This window comes from Macrotis lagotis, chromosome 2 (genome assembly GCF_037893015.1).
Source record: "Macrotis lagotis isolate mMagLag1 chromosome 2, bilby.v1.9.chrom.fasta, whole genome shotgun sequence".
NCBI classification, from domain to species: Eukaryota; Metazoa; Chordata; class Mammalia; order Peramelemorphia; family Peramelidae; genus Macrotis; species Macrotis lagotis.
In genome coordinates, this window is record NC_133659.1 from 175638862 (window position 1) to 175661422 (window position 22561).

General features: G+C 35.9%; 1 protein-coding gene across 1 annotated transcript in view; it reads left to right on the top strand.

The window, feature by feature from the left end:
- Positions 1 to 22561, top strand: part of COIL (coilin) — a 55598-nt gene that overhangs the window by 27623 nt on the left and 5414 nt on the right. Inside the window, exons 2-4 of the mRNA XM_074223661.1 lie at positions 18172 to 19276; positions 20995 to 21081; positions 22177 to 22224. Of these exons, the coding sequence (XP_074079762.1) occupies positions 18172 to 19276; positions 20995 to 21081; positions 22177 to 22224 (1240 nt within the window). The remainder of the gene's footprint in view (positions 1 to 18171; positions 19277 to 20994; positions 21082 to 22176; positions 22225 to 22561) is intronic.

Below are 22561 nucleotides of genomic sequence, written 5' to 3' on the forward strand. Positions count from 1 at the left end.
GAAAGGAATATACCTTTTTCTCTGCAGCACATGGAACTTATACAAAAATTGACCATGTACTAGGACATAAAAACCTAGTGATCAACTGCAGAAAGGCAGAAATAATGACTACATCTTACTCAGATCACAATGCAATAAAAGTCATATGAAATATTGGGCCAAGGCGATATAGACCCAGAACCAATTGAAAACTGAATAACCTCATTTTTAAAGAATGAGTGGACCAAAAAACAAATTATAGAAAGAATTAATCATTTTATTCTAGATAATGACAATAATGAGACAACATACCAAAACCTATGAGATTCACTCAAAGTGGCTCTCAGGGGATATATTATGTCTTTAAATGCTTACATGAATAAATTAGAGAAAGACGAAATCAATGAACTAAACATGTAACTAAAAAAAATTAGAGAAAGAACAAATTAAAATTCCCCAATTAAATACCAAATTAGAAATTCTAAAAATTAAAGGAGAAATTAATAAAATTGAAAGCAAAAAAACTATTGAATTAATAAATAAAACCAAAAGTGGGTTTTATGAAAAAAACAATAAAATTGATAAACTTCTGGTCAATTTGATTAAGAAAAAGAAAGAAGAAAACCAAATTGCTAGTATCATAAATGAAAAAGGTTTGTTTTGGCTTGATTCACTTTGGGGCCCTTTCAGCGACGACCGCCCTCCTGGAGGGGAGCTGAGAATAAGGAGTCAAACCACACTGCCTTATGCCTCAAGCTCAAATTTATTACTGCTTAGCTTCTAACATATATACTGTTAGGTCTTCTGCGGTAGAACAAAGAAAAATGAGGAAATGGGGGATGTAGCAAGTGGTCTATGTGCAGCACTTGCATTACAGGATAAGGGGGTATGTTAAGGGGGAGGTGGTTAAATACATCTGTGTCCTGTGCCCTTGGGCTGTAGGCAGTGTGCCAGCTCCTGAGATTGTGTCCAGGTGGTGGTTATTTGGAAATGATCTGAGTCATAGTCCTTAGAATAGCCTGTGTTCCCACAAACTCATCACCAAGGAGCAGGAAATTAAAGTAATAATTCGAAATTTTGCCCAACTCTATGCCAATCTAAGTGAAATGGATGAATATGTACAAAAATATAATTTGTCTAGGTTAAATGAAGAGGAGATTAAATACCTAAAGAAATCATTGGGGGGGTGGCTAGGTGGCACAGTGGATAGAGCACTGGCCCTGGAGTCAGGAGTACCTGAGTTCAAATCTGGACTCACACACTTAATAATTACCTAGCTGTGTGGTCTTAGGCAAGCTACTTAACCCCATTTGCCTTGCAAAAAAAAAAAAAAAGAAATCATTCCAGATTGTTTATTTGATTGATTGATAAGCACCATGGACTCAAATTGCATCAAATTATAATTATAATCATTTTTTACCTTACCCCCTTTTCAAGTATCTTTCTACACACAATCCTCCTCAGGAGCCAAAGTATCCCAAACCATATCATTTCTTGAACTATTTGTGTTCCTCCCCCAGGCCTATTTTCTTTCACACTTTACCTCCGTCCTCCCCACCCTGTGTAGTTAATACTTTGTCAAGTGAAGCAAGGCCTATTCTCTCTCCCACTTTGCACCCTCCTTACCCAGGGTATTTAACCCCTTGTTAAGTGAAGCACTGGTTAAGTCAGACCCTGATCTAATGAACTGCAAGAATCTTAAAAGATAGATCTCTAAGTACTGGAAGGGTCTGGACAGGTCTCGCCTGAGAACTTTACAAATGATTGTAAGTTACAGAGATAGGGACTCAGGATCTCATAGTTTATGATGCCCTCATTAGACAAGGAACTCAAACACAGTGGAATTAAAGTGAGTCAAAGAATAATGAGACATTAAGTTTAAAGTTAACACCCCTGCTTTTCTTCAGGGGCTTTTTATCTCAAACATAGTGATGTCAGAGTAGACCTCTTCAATTGAGTGATAGGACCCAATTATACGCATATCTTTTAGGTTCATTCTCTCCAATTATATTCTGCCTTTTAATTATCCTAAGAGAAATAAAATTCTAAAGGATTAGAAGTGTTATATCTATTCTTTTTTAAATTTATTTTTATTAAGGATATTTGAGTTTTACAATTTTCCCCCATCTTGCTTCCCTACCCCCACCCCCCCACCCCCACAGAAAGCACTCTGTCAGTCTTTACTTTGTTTCCATGTTGTACCTTGATCCAAATTGGGTGTGATGAGAGAGAAATCATATCCTTAAAGAGAAGAGAATTCTCAGAGGTAACAAGATCAGACAATAAGATATGTTTTTTTTTCTAAATTAAAGGGAATAGTCCTTGTTACTTTGTTCAAACTCCACAGCTCCTTATCTGGATACAGATGGTACTCTCCTTTGCAGACAGCCCAAAATTGTTCCTGATTGTTGCACTGATGGAATGAGCAAGTCCTTCAAGGTTGAAGATCACTCCCATGTTGCTGTTAGGGTGTACAGGGTTTTTCTGGTTCTGCTCATCTCACTCAGCATCAGTTCATGTAAATCCCTCCAGGTTTCCCTGAAATCCCATCCCTCCTGGTTTCTAATAGAACAATAGTGTTCCATGACATACATATACCACAGTTTGCTAAGTCATTCCCCAGTTGAAGGACATTTACTTGATTTCCAATTCTTTGCCACCACAAAAAGGGCTGCTATAAATATTTTTGTACAAGTAATGTTTTTACCCTTTTTCCTCATCTCTTCAGGGTATAGACCCAGTAGTGGTATTGCTGGGTCAAAAGGGTATGCACATTTTGTTGCCCTTTGGGCATAGTTCCAAATAGCTCTCCAGAAGGGCTGGATGAGTTCACAGCTCCACCAGCAGTTGTAACAGTGTCCCAGATTTCCCACATCCCTTCCAACAATGATCATTATCCTTCCTGGTCATACTAGCCCATCTGAGAGGTGTGAGGTGGTACTTCAGAGAAGCTTTAATTTGCATTTCTCTAATAATTAATGATTTAGAGCATTTTTTCATATGGCTATGGACTGCTTTGATCTCATCTTTAAATTGCCTTTGCATATCCTTTGACCATTTGTCAATTGGGGAATGGCTTTTTGTTTTAAAAATATGACTCAGTTCTCTGTATATTTTAGAAATGAGTCCTTTGTCAGAATCATTAGTTGTAAAGATTGTTTCCCAATTTACTACTTTTCTTTTGATCTTGATTACATTGGTTTTATCTGTGCAAAAGCTTTTTAATTTAATATAATCGAAATTATCTAATTGGTTTTTAGTGATGTTCTCCAACTCTTCCCTAGTCATAAACTGTTCCCCTTTTCATAGATCTGACAGGTAGACTAGTCTTTGATCTTCTAATTTGCTTATAGTATTGTTTTTTATGTCTATGTCCTGTAACCATTTGGATCTTATCTTGGTAAAGGGTGTGAGGTGTTGGTCTAATCTAAGTTTCTTCCATACTAACTTCCAATTATCCCAGCAGTTTTTATCAAAGAGGGAGTTTTTATCCCAATGGCCGGACTCTTTGGATTTATCAAACAGCAGATTACTATAATCATCTCCTAGTCTATTCCACTGGTCCACCACTCTATTTCTTAGCCAGTACCAGTTTTGATGACTGATGCTTTATAATATAATTTGAGATCAGGTAGGGCTAAGCCACCTTTGTTTGGACTCTTTTTCATTAAGCTCCTGGCAATTCTTGACTTTTTATTTCTCCATATGAATTTATTTACAATTTTTTCTAACTCATTAAAGTAATTTTTTGGAATTTGGACTGGTAGGGCACTAAATAGATAGTTTAGTTTTGGTAGAATTGTCATTTTTATTATATTATCTCTACCTATCCATGAGCAGTTGCTATTTGCCCAGTTATTTATCTAATCTAATTTGTGTGAGAAGTGTTTTATAATTGTTTTGAAAGAGATTCTGAGTCTGTCTTGGCAAATAGACTCCCAAATATTTTACATTGTCTGAGGTTACTTTGAATGGGATTTCTCTTTCTAGCTCTTCCTGCTATTTCTTGCTAGACATATATAGAAAAGTTGAGGATTTATGAGGGTTTATTTTATAACCTGCAACTTTGCTAAAATTGCTAATTGTTTCCAGTAGTTTTTTGGATGATTTCTTGGGATTTTCTAGGTAGACCATCATGTCATCTGCAAAGAGTGAGAGTTTTGTCTCTTCCTTCCCAATTCTAATTCCTTCAATTTCTTTTTCTTCTCTAATTGCTGATGCTAACATTTCTAATACAATATTGAATAGTAGTGGTGATAATGGGCACCCTTGTTTCACCCCTGATCTTATTGGGAATGCTTCTAGCCTCTCCCCATTGAATATAATGCTTGTTGATAGTTTCAGATAGATACTGCTAATTATTTTAAGGAACAGTCCATTTATTCCTACACTCTCTAGTGTTTTTAATAGGAATGGATGCTGTATTTTGTCAAAAGCATTTTCAGCATCTATTGATATGATCATATGATTTCTTATAGGTTTGTTGTTGATATAATTGAGTATACTAACAGTTTTCCTAATATTGAACCAACCCTGCATTCCTGCAATAAATCCTACTTGATCATAATGTATTATCCTAGTGATGACTTGTTGTAATCATTTTGCTAAGATTTTATTTAGGATTTTTGCATCTACATTCATCAGGGAAATAGGTCTATAATTTTCTTTCTCTGTTTTAACTCTTCCTGGTTTAGGTAACAGTATCATATTGATTTCATAGAAAGAGTTAGGTAGAGTTCCATCTTTCCCTATTTTTCCAATGAGTTTATATAGGATTGGAACCAATTGTTCCTTAAAAGTTTGGTAGAATTCACTTGTGAATCCATCAGGCCCTGGAGATTTTGTTTTAGGGAGTCCAATAATGGCTTGTTGAATTTCTTTTTCTGAGATAGGGTTGTTTAGTTATTTAATCTCTTCATTTAACCTGGTCAACTTATATTTTTGTAAATATTCATCCATTTCACTTAGATTATCAAATTTATTGGCATAGAGTTGGGCAAAATAATTTTGAACTATTACTTTAATTTCCTCCTCATTGGTGGTGAGTTCACCTTTTTTCATTTATAATACTAGCAATTTGGTTTTCTTCTTTTTTTTAATCAAATGGACCAGAGGTTTATCAATTTTTTTGGGTTTTTTCATAATACCAACTTTTGGTTTTATTTATTAATTCAATAGTTTTTTGCTTTCAATTTTCTTAATTTCTCCTTTAATTTTTAGAATTTCTAATATGGTATTTGGGGATTTTTGAGTTGTTCTTTCTCTAATTTTTTTAGTTGCATGTTTAGTTCATTGATTTCCTCTTTCTCCAATTTATTCACATAAGCATTTAGAGCTATAATATATCCCCCTGAGAGTCACTTTGAATGAATCCCATAGGTTTTGGTATTTTCTTTCATTATTATCATTATCTAGGATAAAATGGTTAATTATTTCTATAATTTGTTTTTTGGTCCACTCGTTTTTTTAAATTGAGGTTATTCAGTTTCCAATTTGTTCTGGGTCTGTATCTCCTTGGCCCAGTATTGCATATGACTTTTATTGCATTGTGATCTGAGAAAGATGTATTCACTATTTCTGCCTTTCTGCAGTTGATCATTAGGTTTTTATGTCCTAGTACATGATCAATTTTTGTATAAGCTCCATGTACTGCAGAGAAAAAGGTATATTCCTTTCTATCCCCATTCAGTTTCCTCCATAAGTCTACCATATCTAATTTTTCTAACAATCTATTTACTTCCCTAATTTCTTTCTTGTTTGTTTTATGATTTGATTTATCTAGATCTGAATAGCGGGAGGTTGAGGTCTCCCACTAGTAGAGTTTTGCTGTCTAGATATTCCTGTAATTCTTTCAGCTTCTCCTCTAAGAATTTGGGTGCTGTCTCACTGGGTGCATATATATTCAATATTGAAATGACTTTATTGTCTATGGTACCTTTTAGGAGGATAAAGTTTCCTTCCTTATCTCTTTCAATGCTTTCTATTTTTGCTGCTGCTTTGTCTGAGATAAGGATTGCTACCCTGGCCTTTTTTTTACTTCAGCTGAAGCAAAATATATTTTGCTCCAACCTTTTACCTTTACTCTATATGTATCTCTCTGCTTCAAATGAGTTTATTGTAAGCAGCATATTGTAGGATTCTGGTTTTCAATCCACTCTGCTATTTGCTTACATTTTAAGGGAGAGTTCATCCCATTCACATTCAAGGTTATGATTACTAATTCTTTATTGCCCTCTGTGCTATCTTCCCTCTGTTTGTATTTTTCCCCCTTCCCCCACTTTTGTCCATATTCCCCAGTATTTTTTTTCTGAATACGACCCCCCCTTCAGTGTGTTTGCTCTCCTATATCACACCCCTCCCCTTTCTTTCCCCTTTCCCTTTTCCCTTCCCTTCCTTTTGTTATTTTCCCTTATTTCCCCTTCCCTTTCTCCTTCCCCCCCTCCCCTTTTCCCCTTTTAATACTTGAAAGGTTAGATATTTTATAAGTTAACTGAGTATATGTAGGTTGACTTTAAGCTAAGTCTGATGAGAAGAAGATTCAGGTGTTTCTTCTCTGCTCCCTTCTTCCCCTCTATTACCATAGGTTTTTTGTACCTCTTAGTGTAATGAGATTTGTCCCATTCAGTCCCCTCCCTCCTCCCGTCTCTTTCCTGTCCCCCTTTTTAGGGAGGCAGTGTATTTTTTTAGATCATTCTATCTAGGTCATAGAAAATTCTTAGTGTCTGTCCCTTCTAGTTCAGTATATTCTATTGAATAGAGTCAAAATTCCTGAGAGTTGTTAGAGTCTTTCTCCCAAGTGGGGTTAAAGCCAGTTACATCCTATTAGATAACAGTCTCATGGATAGGTCATGAATGTCCATCATATCTGCCTAGGTATATTCTCTCTGTTAGAGTTACATTTCTCAAGATTTATTAAAATCTTTTTTTTACCCCTATGCTGGGATATAGCTAGTTTCAACTTACTGGATTGCATTTTTTTCCTCCCCCCCCCCCCCTTTTATTTTTACCTTTTCATGTGTCTCTTGAACCTCCTGTTTGATGTCCAAATTTTCTGTTTAGCTCTGGTATTTTCATCAGAAATTTTTGGAATTCTTCCATTTCGTTAAATGTCCATCTTTTTCCCTGGAAGAGAAGGCTCAGCCTTGCAGGAAAGTAGATTCTTGGCTGCATTCCAAGCTCCCGAGCTCTTCGAAATATCTCGTTCCAGGCCCTTGAATCCCTTAAATTTGATGCAGCCAGGTCCTTTGTGATCCTTACTGTAGCTCCTTGATATTTAAATTGTTTCTTTCTGGCTGCTTGCAAGATTTTCTCTTTTATCTGATAGTTCTGCAGTTTGGCCACAACATTCCTTGGTGTTTTCATTTTAGGATCTTTTTCTGGTGGGGATCGTTGTACTCTTTCAATAACTACTTTGCCCTCTGATTCCATGATATCAGGACAGTTTTCCATCACTAGATCCTGTAATATTAAATAAGTCCAGGCTTTTTTCCTCTTCAGTGTTTTCAGGAAGTCCTATAATTTTCAGGTTTCCCCTCCTCGATCTATTCTCGAGGTCAGTGGTTTTGTTGATGAGGTATTTTACATTTGCTTCTATTTTTTCTATTTTTTGATTTTGTTTAACTGACTCTTGCTGTCTCACAGACTCCATTATTTTTTGGGGGGAGGAGTTTTCTTCATTAAACTTTTGCAACTCCTTTTCCAATTGGTCAATTCTACTTTTGAAAGAGCTTTCCATTTGACCGATTGACGTTTTGAGAGAATTAATTTCTTTTTGCATTTGCTCATTTGAGGATCTGAGAGAATCATTCTCATTTTGTAATTTTCCAATTGATGATCTGAGAGATTTATCCTCCTTTTGTGTTTGTCCAATTGTACTTTCTGAGGTTTTGTTTTCTTGTTGCAAGGTATTAATTGTCTCTCCCAAATTTTTAAGCTCCATCCTTATTTCTTCAAGGAAGTCTTTCTGTGCTGGAGACCAGATTGTATTCTCCTCAGAGGTTCCAGGTCTCTCTGAGTTGGGGTCTTTCCCTTCCGGGAATTTTTCTATGGATCCACCTTTCCGCTGACCCTTCTTCATTATGCTAAGACCTTGAGTTGGGGGGTGGGGGCTGGTTCACCTGGGCTTGGGATTGCTAAAGGCTTTACTCACTGAGTGCAGTTTCCCTGTCTGGCCAGTAGGAGGTGCTGGTTGCTTTCTCTGGTGTGTCTGTGACCTTGGTTGAGAGGCCTTCTCCCTTTGCTTGAGGTGAGGAATTGGAGCTATTGAATTCTTTTGCCTTCAATCAATGGTGGACTTTATCCTGGTCTGAGGTCATTCCTCAGCTGGGCTGGTTCTTCTGCTCACACACCTGGGCCTGAGGCAGCAGTAGTTTGCCTTTGTTTGGGGAGAGGCCTCTGTGCAGTGGAGGCGTGCCCTCAGAGTTTCTCAGACCTGAGGAGCCTAGGGATGGCATCTGCAGCTCTCCTGCACCAGAACTCTACCCCCAGCCCCGTCCTCAAGCTCCAGGGGGACAGCACCAACACCAGCGCCTCTGCTTCCCCGTGGACCCAAGTACCTTTTGTCCAGCCCCACCGCTGATCCAGCAGGTCCAGCTCTTGGGCCCTCAGACTCCCGGTTCCAATTCAGCTGTTAATCTGGCTGATCGGGGCTGATCCTCCTTCTGAGCCCAGACTCACCCGCCCGTACTCCGCCAAAGTTGCTGCAGGAGAAAAATCCTGAGGTAGATGTTTTCTCCTGGCTTTTCTTTCTGGGTTTTGTGGGTTGGATTTCTTTTAAGAGGTTTTTTTCATGTGATAGGGAAGAGATCAGGAGACTTTAGAACTGTGCCTGTCTTCTCTCCACCATCTTTGTTATATCTATTCTTTTAGAGTTGTATATAATTTGATGGTCTTGACCAACATTTGTTTTGTTTTTTCCTTCCCCTTTTCATTTACCCTTTTTTAAATGCAACTCTTGAGTTGTGTATTTGATGATTGAATTCTCTGTTCAGTTCTGGTCTTTCTTTGTGTCAGTAAATTCTGGAAGTCTATTTCATTGAATATCCATCCTTTCCCCTGATGGTAGATGCTGAATTTTGCAGGGTAGTACATCTGGGTTGTAACCCCAGGTCCTTTCCTCTCTGAAATATCCTATTCTAGGTCTTCCAGTCCTTCAGTGTTGAGGCTGATAGGTCCTTTGTGAGTTTGATAGTGTTTCCTTTATCTTTAAGTTGTTTTCTTTTTGCTGCTTGCAGTATTCTTTCTTTATTTGAGAGTTCTGGAATTTGGCTGTTGCAGCCTTTCAAGTTTTTATCCTGGGGGTCTCTTTCTGGAGAGGTTCTGTGGATTCTATTTTCTCCCCCACTTTAAATTTACTTATTTATTTTGAATTTTATAATTTTCCCCCCAATCTCGCTTTCCTCCCCCCACTCCTCACAGAAAGTAGTCTGTTAGTCTTTACATTGTTTCCATGGTATACACTGATTAAAGTTGAATGTGATGAGAGAGAAATCATATCCTTAAGGGAAAAAAAATAAAGTATAAGAAATAGAAAATTTACATAATAAGATAACGGTTTTTTTTAAAATTAAAGATACCAGTCTTTGGTCTTTGTTCAAACTCTGGATTCTTTTTATTTTTTAAGGGTTTTTTTTTTTTTGTTTTTTGTTTTTTGTTTTGCAAGGCAATAGGATTAAGTGGCTTTCCCAAGGCCACACAGCTAGGTAATTAATTAAGTGTCTGAGGCTGGATTTTTAACTCAGGTACTCCTGACTCTGGTCCTCTATCCACTGTACCACCTAGTCGCCCCCAGGTTCTTTTCTTGATTCAGGCTTTCTGGTCGTCTTATGATTCATAGATTGTCTCTCTTGGATCTATTTTTTGGGTCATTGTTTTCCCTGAAAGGTCCTTTTCATTTTTTTCAGCCTTTTTGTTTTGTTTGATGGAATCTTTTAATCTTGTAGATTCATTGGTTTCTATTTATTCAATTCTAATTTTTAGGGTTTTATTTTCTTCAGTTTGCTTGTGTTTCCTTTTCCAGTTGGTTATTTTTACTTTTAATGGAGTTGATTTCTTTGGTCAATTTTTCATAATTTTCCTGCATGACTTTAATTTCTTTTTTTCCATTTTTCTTCTTCCTCCCTTCTGTGGTTTTTAAATTGTTTTTTAAACTTTTTGATGAGCTTTTGTATTTGAGTCCAGTTCATAGATTATTTTGATACTTCCCCTGTGAGTGTTTTTACAGTGCTTTCTTCTTCAGACAAGGTATTGTTATCATCTTTGTCTGTAAAGTAGTTTCTTATAGTGAGCACTCTTTTAGCTTTTTTGTCCATCTTTGTTGTTTTAGTTCTGCTCCTGGTATATATGAAGTATAGATCCAACCTTTATTTATTTATTTATTTATTGCTGGTGCTGGGGGTCTGATCCCTGGCTTGTTGTTGGCCAAGATGTTTCCTGTGCAGTTCAGGTCTGGTCTTTGCAGAGGTGTCTTTTTCCTCCTTTATGTCCAGATTCTGACTTAACAGTAGTTTGTTCCCAACGTAGTCCTCTCTTTCATCCTGGTCTTTTCAAGGTTCAGACTGTTCGGTGTTGGGGATCCTCTCTGCTGGCTTGGAATCTAGCTGCCTGGATTCTGCTATTGTTAAGCTGTCAGGACCTGGATTGCACTGTGGCTAATAGTCTACTCCTGGCTTCCCTGCTCTCCCATCTCCTGGAATTTACTTCCCCTTTTCCCCCAAAGAGACAGACTTTCACTGCAGATCTTCCATGCTGTCTACAGTTGAAAACTTCTTTGGATCTTCTCTTTTTCTTGGTGGGATCTGTAATGTGAATGTCAGAGTAGAGGCTTCATTTGTCTTTGGTAGGGAAAAGCTCTGGGAGCATGTTAACTTCACGCTGCCATCTTGGATCTGCCCCCAAGAAGAGGTAATTTAGGGTTATGTTGAGGAAGGCTATAACTCCAATGGAGTAGAGAGAGAAATAGGAATGTAGGAAAAGTAGTAGGTCAAAAACTTAATCTATTCAAGCTGTGGCAGGGATTTATTGTTTTGTTGATTAGGGCTTATTTTGTGCCTGGGGGCAGTACCTGCTGTCCTTGCCTAGAAGGCCCTAATAGGTACTTTACTAAAAGTTTATTGACCTCCTCTCATAACTTGGAATATTGGGATGGGGGAAGGGAGTTCAATGTAAATAAAAGGTCAGTGCAAAGGGATCAGATTAATTATAGAATATATTTCTTTTAATATTTTCTCTATATCATATTCATTTGCAAGTTTATGATTTCCATATATTTCTACCACACTCCTATTTGCAGGTTTATAAGTTCTATATTTTTCTGCCACCTCCCTGCCCTTCCCCCTCTCCATGGCAGAGAACAATCTGGTGAAAGATGTACAAGTACAATTGGGCTTAATATATTTCCCTATTAGTACTCTTGTGTAAAGGAATTTGAATTAAGAGAGAAAAAAACAAAAGGTGTTTTAAAAAGTGATCATATTATACTTTGTTCTGCATTTAGAACCATAGTGTTTTTTCTGGTTGTAGATGGCATTTTCTATAACAGATCTATCAGGATTGTCTTTGATCATTGAACTGCTGAGAGGAGCTGTACCCATTATAGTTGTTTATCTCACAGTGCTGTTAATATAAACAATGTTCTCTTGGTTCTACTCCCTTCACTCAGAATCAGTTCATGCAAGTCTTTCTATTCTTCCCTTAAGATCCAATCAACATGATTTTTTTTTTAGGTTTTTGCAAGGTAAATGGGGTTAAGTGGCTTGCCCAAGGCCACACAGGTAATTATTAAGTGTCTGAGACCGGATTTGAATCCAGGTACTCCTGACTCCAGGGCTGGTGCTTTATCCACTGCGCCACCTAGCCGCCCTCAACGTGATTTCTTACAGAATAGTACTCCATAAAATTTATATACCATAACTTTAGTCATTCCCCAATTGATGAGTATCCCCTCAATTTCCAATTCTTTGCCACTACAAAAAGAGCTGCTATAAATATTTTTGAATATGTGAAACTTTTCCTGTCTTTTTTAATAGTAGTAGTATTGCTAGATCATAGGGTATGCTCGATTTTATTGTCCTTTGGACATAGTTCCAAATTGCTCTCCAAAATGGTTGGATCAGTTACACAACTCCACCAACAATGCATTAATGTCTCAATTTCTCATATACCCTCTCCCAACATTGATCATTTTCTTTTTTTCCCTTATCTTAGCCAATCTTAATAGGTATGATATGGTAACTCAATATAACATCTAAATTTTTGAAGAAGTTGAATGAGGTACAGGAAAAAATAGTCAATAAAACTATAATAGTGGGGGACACCAACTTTCTCCTTTCAGAATTCATATATCTATCCAAAAAAATAAACAAGAAAGAAATTAAGGAGGTGAATAAAATTCTGGAAAAGTTAGTTATGATAGCTTTCCAGAGAAAATTGAATGGGAATAAAAAGTAATGTATCGGTTTTTTTGTGGGTTTTTTGCTAGGCAATTAGGGTTAAATGACTTACCCAGGGTCACACAGCTATGAAGTATCAAGTGCCTGAGACAAGATTTGAGCTCAGGTTCTCCTGACTACAGGGTAAGTGCTCTATCCACTTTTTCTTAGCAGTACATGACTCCCATTGACCATGTATTAAGATGTTAAAAACCTCAGCCAAATGCAGAAAAAAAGTTAATACATCCTTTTCAGATCACATTGCAATAAAAATTATATTCAGTAAGATTAAAAAATAACTGAAAACTAAATAATCTAATCCTAAGAAAAAGTGAGGCAAAGAAAGAAACAGATTAATTTCATTTAGGAAAATGACAACATGAGATAACATGTCAAAATTTTTGGGATTCAGCCAAGGTGGTACTTCAGGAAAATTTATATCTCCAATTGCTTATGTCAATAAATTAGAGAAACAGCCTATCAATGAATTGGGCATGTATCTTAAAAAAATAAGAATAAATTATTCCCACTTCTCAATTGCATACCATTGTTGGAAATCCTGAAAATCAGAAGAAAAATAATAAAATTGAAAGTAAAAAAATTAAACTAATAAAAATAGAAGCTGTTTATATGAAAAAAAAAACCTAAAATAATCATTGGGTTAAATTAATTTTAAAAAGAAGAAATCCAAATCACTACTATCAAAAATGAAAAAGGTGAATTCACCACCAAGGAATAGAACATTAAGAAAATTGTTAGTAGCTATTTTGCCCAATTATATGCCACTAATTCTGGCAACTTAAATGAAATGGATGAATATCTACAAAAATATTAATAACCCAGATTAACAGAAGAAATAAAATGTTTAAATCAGTCTCAGAAAAAGAAATTGAACAAGTCATTGATGAACTTCCTAACAAAAATCCCCATGACCAGATGATTCATAAGCAAATTTTACCAAATATTTAAAGAACAATTAAGCCCAATACATTATAAACTATTTGGAAAAATAGGCAGTTCTACCAAATTCCTTTTCTGACACAGATATGGTGCTGAAATCTAAACAAGGAAGAGCCAAACAGAGAAAGGAGATTATAGACAAATTTCCCTAGTGAATAGTGATGCAAAAATTTTTAATAAAATATATCACAAGGATCACATGCTGTGACCAAGTTGGATTTATACCAGGAATGCAAAGCTGGTTCTATATTAGGAAAACTATTAGCATAATTGACCATATCAATAACAAAACTAACAGAAACCTTATAATTATCTCAGTAGATAGGGAAAAAATCCTTTGACAAAATAGAGCACCTATTTCTATTAAAAACACTAGAGTGCATGGGAATAAATTGTTACTTTAAAATAAATCATTTATCTAAAACCATCATATCGTACCAGAAATGTTAGCTATAAGAGAAGGAAAAGAAATCTAAGGACTGAGAATTGACAATGAGTAAACAGAATTATCACTTTTTGCAGATGATATGGTGTTTTATTTAGAGGATCCTAAAGGATCAACTAGAAAACTAGTTGAAATCAACAACTTTAGCAAAGTTACAGCATATAAAATAAACCCACATAATCATTAGTATTTCTTTATATGACCAACCCAGCAGTAAGAGATAGAAAGAGAAATTCCATTTAAAACAATTGAGGAGGGGTGGCTAGGTGGCGCAGGGGATAAAGCACCAGCCCTGGAGTCAGGAGTACCTGGGTTCAGATCCAGTCTCAGACACTTAATAATTACCTAGCTGTGTGGCCTTGGGCAAGCCACATAACCCCATTTGCCTTGCAAAAAAAAAAAACCTAAAAAAATAAATAAAATAAAACAATTGAGGACAATATAAAATATTTGGAATTCTGTTTGTCAAGAAAAACCTAAGTACTTTATGAATGTAACTACAAAACATTTTTCAAACAAAATAATATCTAAACAATGGGAAAAATATTAATTATTTTTGGTAGGCCAAGCCAATATAATAAGAATGACAGTTCTATTAAATTTAACTATACAGTGCATTGCCAATCAAGCTATCAAAAAATTATTTTATAGAATAAGAAAAAAATGTCAAAATTCATCTAGAAGATGGTCAAGATTATCAAGAGAATAAATGGAAAACAAAAGTGAGGGAAGACAGTCTAATTATACCAGATCTTAAACTATTTTCTAAAGTGGTAATTATCAAAACAATCTAGTCTTTTTTCACTCTGTGAAAAAACAGTGGATTAGGATTAGATACAAATAGGATTTTAAAAAATATAATAGGACTAGATACAGATTACATTATAGTAAGCGACCATTTTATCTGGCATATGATAAACTCAAAGAACCATGCTGTTGGAACAAAAATTCATTATTTCACAAAAACTTCTAGGAAAAATGGAAAACAGTATGACAAAAGCTAGGTATAAACCAACATCCCTCACTGTATACTACAATAAGGTCAAAATGGCATATGATTTACTCATAAAGGGTGATACCATAAGCATATTAGGAGAACATGGAATAGTTTATCTGTCAGAGCTATGGATAAGGGAAGAATTTATGACCAAATAATATGGAGAGCATTACAAAATATAAAATTGATAATTTTTATTATAAAATTAAAAAAGTTTTTGCCATCAAAATTATGAAGAAAGCAGAAAATGTGGGAGGGAGAAATTTCTGCAACAAGTATTTTGGCTTAAAGGCCTAATTTCTCAAATATATAGAGAATTAAGTCTAATTTATAAAACTACAAGTCCCAATTGATCAATTGTCAAAAACTTATAATAGGCAGTTTTCATACAAAGAAATGAAAACTATTTATAGTCATATAAAAAAATGCTCTAGGGGTGGCTAGGTGGTGCAGTAGATAGAACACTGGCTCTGGAGTCAGGAGTACCTGAGTTCAAATCCGGTCTCAGACACTTAATGATTACCTAGCTGTGTGGCCTTGGGCAAGCCACTTAACCCCATTTGCCTTGCAAAATCCTTAAAAAAAAATATGCTTTAAATCACTATTGATTAGAGAAATGCTAATTAAAACAACTCTGAGGTACCACCTTAAACCTATCAGATTGGCTAATGTGACAAAAAAAAAAGAAAATGACAAATGTTGGAGGGGATGTAGGAAAACTAGGATAATACTATTGTATTGTTGGTGGGGTGCAATTTGGAACTATGCCCAAAGGGCAATAGAAGTGCATATTCTTTGATCTAGCAATATAACTGCTAGGTCTGTATTTCAAAGGCATAAAAAAAGGGGAGGGAAGGGGGCAGTAATTATTTGTAGAAAAATATAGCAACTCTTTTTGTGGTGGCTAACAATTGGAATTGAAAGGATGCCCATTAATTGGGGAAATGGCTAAACAAGCTGTGGAATATGATTGTAATGGAATATTACTGTACTACAAGAAATGACAAGCAGGATGATTTCAGGAAAAACCTGAAAAGATTTATAGGAATTGATGCAAAGTGAAGTGAACAGAACCAGGAGAACATTGTACACAGCAACATCAGTATTGTTTAATGAATAACTGTGAATGGCTTGACTACTCCTGGCAATATGACTCAAGATAATCCCAAAGGACTAATGATATAACATACTGTCAACATTCAGAAAAAGAATAGATATTGTTTGAATATAGACTGAAGCCATGCAATTTTTCACTTTTGAGTCATCTTGTACAAAATGACTAATATGGAAATGTGAGTTGTGACAATCATAAACAGATGTAGAGTCAGGAACATCTGGATCTGGAATTCTCACTCAAATTTTGGCTATGTACTGAGAATGTTCTTTAATCTCTTAGTTTCAGTTTTTATTTGGAAAATGGTAATAACAAAGGCACCTATCGCATAGGATTATTATGAAAAAATAAAACAAGTGGGGTCACAAAGAGTTGGACACAATGGAAATGACTCAATAATAACAAAATTCTTCTCATTCAGTTCCTAGTTCCATGAATATTGTGGACTCATTGAATTTATGGTCCATTAAACCCTCACTGCTTTCTGTTCATTTCTGCTTTATCTTATACTTGTAGAGTTATTTTTTTGTATCCAACTGCATAACATTTATTTTTATTGAATTTCTTTTTTTCAGATTCAGCTCAATATTTTAACCTGTTAAGATTCTTTTGATCCTGAGTTTGTCATTCATTGTATTAGTGCTCCCCTCTCCATCTTCATACAAAATATTTTTTTATTTTTATCAAAAGCTTTGCTAAATTCTAAATGAACTATCTCTATACCATTCATCTAACTACTAGTTCAATAATCTTAACCCAAAGAAGAAATGTTAGTCTGACATGACCTAAATTTTTTTCAAAATTTTATATTATTTTGTAAATTTATTTTCAGTTCTGAATTCTTTCTGTCCCTTCTCTTCTCCCACTCATTGAGAAGCCAAGAAATGCTGGTATAATTTAATTTTGATGACCTCATGTTGGTTCTTGTTTGTCAATGGTGACCAGCTTTTTGTGACCCCATTCGAGGTTTTCTTGGCAAAGATACTGGAGTGGTTTGCTATTTCTACTGCAGCTTTACAGGTGAGGAAGTTGAGGCAAATATGGTTTATTGACTTACCTAGACTCACACAGCTAGTGTCTGAGCCCAGATTTGAACTCATAAAGTTGAATCTACCTGACTCCATTCTGCCATCTAGCTGCCTCACATATGAATACATCCATGTATTTATTATTCCTTAACAGTCTTCAGTATGATTTTTTTTTTTTTAGATTTTTGCAAGGCAATGGGGTTAAGTGGCTTGCCCAAGGCCACACAGCTAGGTAATTATAGTGTCTGAAGCTGGATTTAAACTCAGGTCCTCCTGACTCCAGGGCTGGTGATCTATCCACTGCGCCAACTAGCTGCCCCTCCAGTATGACTTTTTTTATCCCTTGGTGAATGTCCGCGATTCATTTATTTATCATTTTAGTAGATTTAAAATCAGAAAATCTAGACTCATGCCTGACTCTGATAGTTACTAGACATGAGACTGATTTCTTGTTTTCTCTGGATCTGTTTCTCTATCTGTAAATGGGGATTATAAGACTTGTATCAGCTACCCCACAGGGCTCTTGGTGAAGATCAAATTAGAACATGTTTATAAAGTGCTTTGTTACTATAAAGCTTATTATAAAGGTAAGAGTTCATTTACATTATTCAGTAATATTTTCTCATAAAATATAATTCTACAATCCTTTAATGGGCTACTAAAAATTGTCATAGAAATGCAAATTCATCTTATGCAAAGGAAGTCCCTAGATGAGAAGATGCCACATTGGGTTGTATAAAGGGATGTCCCCTGCAGCATCTGTGGGGCATAGAGAATCCTGTGGGTATAGTAAAGTATTAAGTAAAAGTATGTTAGTGAAATGTTTTAGGTAAAATGTCATAGATTTTTTTTCTGAATTGTCTCTGCCTCTCTAGGGATTTTATTCAAATTTAATGAATTTAGTATTTTACTAAATATATGATTGAAAATATGTTTGGAAGAGTTTTAAAATTATATTCCAAAGCCATATATAAATCCATACCTTTCTTTTAACCTTTGAGATTATTTAGGGTTCCCTATTATTCTTTTTATTATTAGATGATGAGGACTTGATTATATTAATCACATTCATGAAATCAATTAAAGCTGTTGACTTGGAGACTAGTACTTTTTCTGTTCATGTTGATGTAGGATTTGTATAGTCATAGTGGGCTTTTGTAAAAATTTGTCACACGTTTCTCACTGACTGACAGTAGGGCTTCTCTTATTCTTTTTGACAGAGTTAAATTAGAAGATGTTGAAATTGTTGAGAACTCTGTAGCAATCAGTAATGGACTCAGTTATTCATACAAAAAAGCACGGAAGAGAAGAACCACATGGGAGGAAGAAGAGTCTGATGCAGAAAATGATCAGTACACAGAGAAACATTGGAAAGGGGGAGAGGTCAGTGAAACTTCCTCTTCTCCAGAACCAGATCAAGGCACAAGGAAAAAAAGCAAGAAGAGAAAAAGGAATGATGGAGTAAGTGAAAATAATGGAAAGTGGACCCCAAAAAAATCAGGGAAGGAGAAAGAAAGGAAAATCGAAGATAAAAAGCAGAAAAAATCTCCAAAGCCCTCTAAAGCAAAGACTTTGCCAGAACAAAACAAAAAGAGCTGTAGGGTTCAGAAGAATGCTTCCAGTAAAAATAGTTCAGCTGACACCAAGAGGAAAAAGGATATTGGCTTGGCTGCTAAAGCTGCTAACCCTGATAACTCATCAGATTCTGATTCTTCTGCTACATCGTCAGAGGAAAGCCACAGCAAGACAAGTCCTGGTGGTAAGAAATTAATAGAGAAGACATCATTTGTCACATCAAAGCCAACTGGTTCCCACCCAACTGCAGACAGACTTATAACTAGCACCGGCAGTAATGCACCCTCTGTCAAGGGCAAAGGAACTCAAGCATTGTCCTCTAGTTTAGATTCCAGTTCCAGTTCAGATGACCAGAACAAGCTGCCAAAGAGAGCTTCAACAATGGCTGCTCCTCCAACTGGGACAACCATATCTGCAGGATCTTCACAAGCAAATGGTCCAGATACAGACAGTCTCTTAGGAACAAGACAGGAGATGCGCTATTCTGATCTCTGGGATAAGACAGTATTGGGGAATGGTGGGAAACAGCTGATGCCTCTGGTTCCAGAAGCAGCTCCTCACCCCAGCAGTTTTGGAAGGGGAAGGGGAAGAGGGGAAGATATTTTCCCCTGGCGGGGACCTAGGGGACGAGGTTTTCGTGGAATCAGAGGACGAGGGAGAGGGGGAAACATTAATTATGTATTTAATGGTGAATCCCAGAAACAGAAGCAATTAACTGAAATAGTAAAAAACACTTCTGTTATTATCCAGGTATGTGGCCTTCCTTTCTTCTTTTATCTATTTTACTCCATACATATAAAATCAGATCTGAGATACAGCAAGCAAGGAGTTTTTCTTTTCAGTATTTATTATTGCTGATGAAATCAGTCAGTCATTGATCACTTATGAATTTATCTACTTATATGACAGTCATTGTGCTTGGGATACAAAGACAAAAATGAAATACTCTTTATCCTCAAGGATTAAAAATTCTACTGGGAGAAGACTGTGTTTATGTGCTTCTGGTTGTGTGTTTTTAACTATTAATTATAAGTTAATTTTGGGGATTGGGATACAAGTAGCTAGATGAATCAGGAGAGGTTTCATGTAGAAGGTAGCATTTGAGCTGAGTTTTGAAAGAATCACGATTTAAAAGGCTCAGATGAAGAGGGAGTGCTTTCCAGGCAAGGAGGACATTTAGTGCAAAGGTACAAAAATGGGTGAAGAACAGCAAGGTGGCAGGGATAATTGGACAAAACAAGTGTGGGAAGAAGAATAATGTAAAACAAGGTTGAAAAAGTAGGTGAACACTAGGCTATGAAGTGCTTTAAAAGCCAAGCATGTAGGGTTTATAATTGATCTTATAAACAATATAGTATAAATTGAAATTGGCCTTAGGGTAATGATGTGGTCAGATATGTTTTTGAAGAAAATCATTTGAACATCTATGTTGAGAATGGTGAGAATAGGAGATCAGTTAGAAGAATTTACAGAATCTCATACTGAGGAGATGAGGTGATTCTTCTGAGATTTGTAGAGGTAGAAACAGGAGTTGACAACTAATTAGATCTATGAAATGAAAATGAGTCATTGAGGAAAGATCTGTTATCCCAGGCAAAATAAGAAAGTTTGGAAGAAGTCAAAGGGGAATTTAGGGTTCTGTTTTAGACTTGTTACATTTAAATGTGCTTACCAAACTTCTAGTTGAAAATGTCCAATAGGGCAGCTAGGTGGCGTAGTGGATAAAGCACCAGCCCTGAAGTCAGGAGTACCTGGGTTCAAATCCAGTCTCAGACACTTAATAATTACCTAGCTGTGTGGCCTTGGGCAAGCCACTTAACCCCGTTTGCCTTGCAAAAACCTTAAAAAAAAAACCTAAGAAAATGTCCAATAGGCAGTTGGAGATGCATGACCAAAGTTGAAGGGACAGTCTGGGAATGATATATAGATCTGAGAGTCATTTGGATAGAAATTTTAATTAAATTTGTGAAAAAGTATAGAGAGCCCAGGAAAGCCTAGTGGTATATAACCCAAGTTGGGCACTCTACTATAGATAAGGATCCAACAAAGGAGGCTGAGAGGGAGTAGTCAAATAGGTAGTAGGAGAACCAAGGTAAGCATTGCTATGAAAGTCAGAGCAAAAAAGGATCCAGGAGGAGAGGGTGGAGAGTAATGTGAAATGCTGCAAAGTGATTGGGAAAGATGAAGATTGAGAAAAGGTCTTCAGATTTAACAACTCAGGGATATTTGGAAACTTTGGAAAACTTTGGAAAAAAGTAGTTTTAATTGAGTAGAGTTTAGATGACATTGCAAAGAGGAAAGAAAGTGAAGGTAACAAATGTGGACAACTTTTTCTCAGAATTTGAGAAGGAGTGGAGAGAGGGGGAAAAAATGAGACAAAGGATCTAATGAAAGGGTGGTACAGAGAATTAAGTATAATTCTATGTAGCAGGGAAGGAATCACTTCATAGCCACTATTGTTTTTTTAGAATCCAGTGGAGACTCCTCAGAAGGATTACAGCCTACTTCCTCAATTAGCGGCACCCCCACAGGTGGGGGAAAAGATTGCATTTAAGGTATTTCTCCCTTCCCCAACATTTAAATGGACTGAACAACTGGGATTTATTGCAGAGGTTCTTATTCAGGGTCCATGGATTTCTTGGGATCTGAGAACTTAAAAAAAAGTTTTGGCAGATAGGTGGCACAGTGGATAGAGTGCCCAACCTGGAGTGAGGAAGACTCATCTTTATGAATTCAAATCTGGCCTCAGATGCTTCCTAGTTGTGTGACTCTGGGCATGCCACTTAACCATATTTGCCTCAGTTTTCTTATCTGTAAAATAAATTGGTAAACCTTTCCAGTATCTTTGTCAAGAAAATCCCAATTAGGACAGCTAGGTGGCACTGTGGATAGAGTGCCAGTCCTGGAGTCAAGAGGACCTGAGTTCAAAATTGACCCCAGATACTTAATAATAATTGCCTAATTGTGTGATGACCTTGGGCAAGTCATTCTTAACTCCATTGCCTTAAATAAATAAAATTTTTAAAAAACCAAACCATTTAGGGTCATAAAGAGTTGGACTTGACTAAAACAATGTAGCAACAAAAATTTTAATGTAAATGATTTTCTTGGCAAACCCTATGTATTTTATTTTGCACATTCAAAAATGATCCTGAATCCACAGACTTCACTAGGACTACCAAGGAGGCCATGTCACAAAAATTAAGAATCCCTGCTCTATTGGATTATATAACAGAATGTCCTAAAATTATTTCCCACTTCCACACCTGCCACCCATTCTTCTGTTAGACATATCGATTAGGCTGAAATAAGAGAGAGAGCATTCTGATATCACTATACTATCTTGGGAAATTAAAAGGAAGAAGTAAGACAGCCTTTCTCAGGAATGATAAAACCCAGAGAAGCCATAATCCTGAACCCATTTTTCCCAGATCTAATGTCTCTCAGTATTTTTTCCCTCTATCTCACATTCATATTCTATATCAATATTACTATTTATTGATATGGAAAACTTCTTCATTTCCTCCCCAGTGTTATCAAGTGGAATGACCAAATGTTCTTGTCATGTTTTCATCATTTAAAAAATTTTAAGAATGAACTATTATATACCATATAGTAAATATATTTTTTTGTTTGTTTATCTTTCTTAGCTTTTGGAATTGACAGCAGATTATTCTCCTGATGTCTCTAATTACAAGGTACTACTTATTTTAAAATGATCATATGGCAAAAGGAAAGTTATTTAGAGAAAGTTATTTCAAAATAATCTTTGTAAATCATATTTAGAATTTAATATCACCTTCAAGGTACTTGGATTTTTTAATTGTTATATAGACTTTAATATAATAGTTCACATTTTTATGGTACTTTTAAAAGTTTACAAAGCATTTTAGTACTGACAACCCTGTGAAATATGTGGTGTGGATATTATTTTCATTTTTCAGAGACACTGAGAATCACCTAAAGTGACTTGCTTGTGATCATATAGCTCATAATTGTCTGCAGTGAGTTCAAACTCAGGGTTCTTGACTCCCA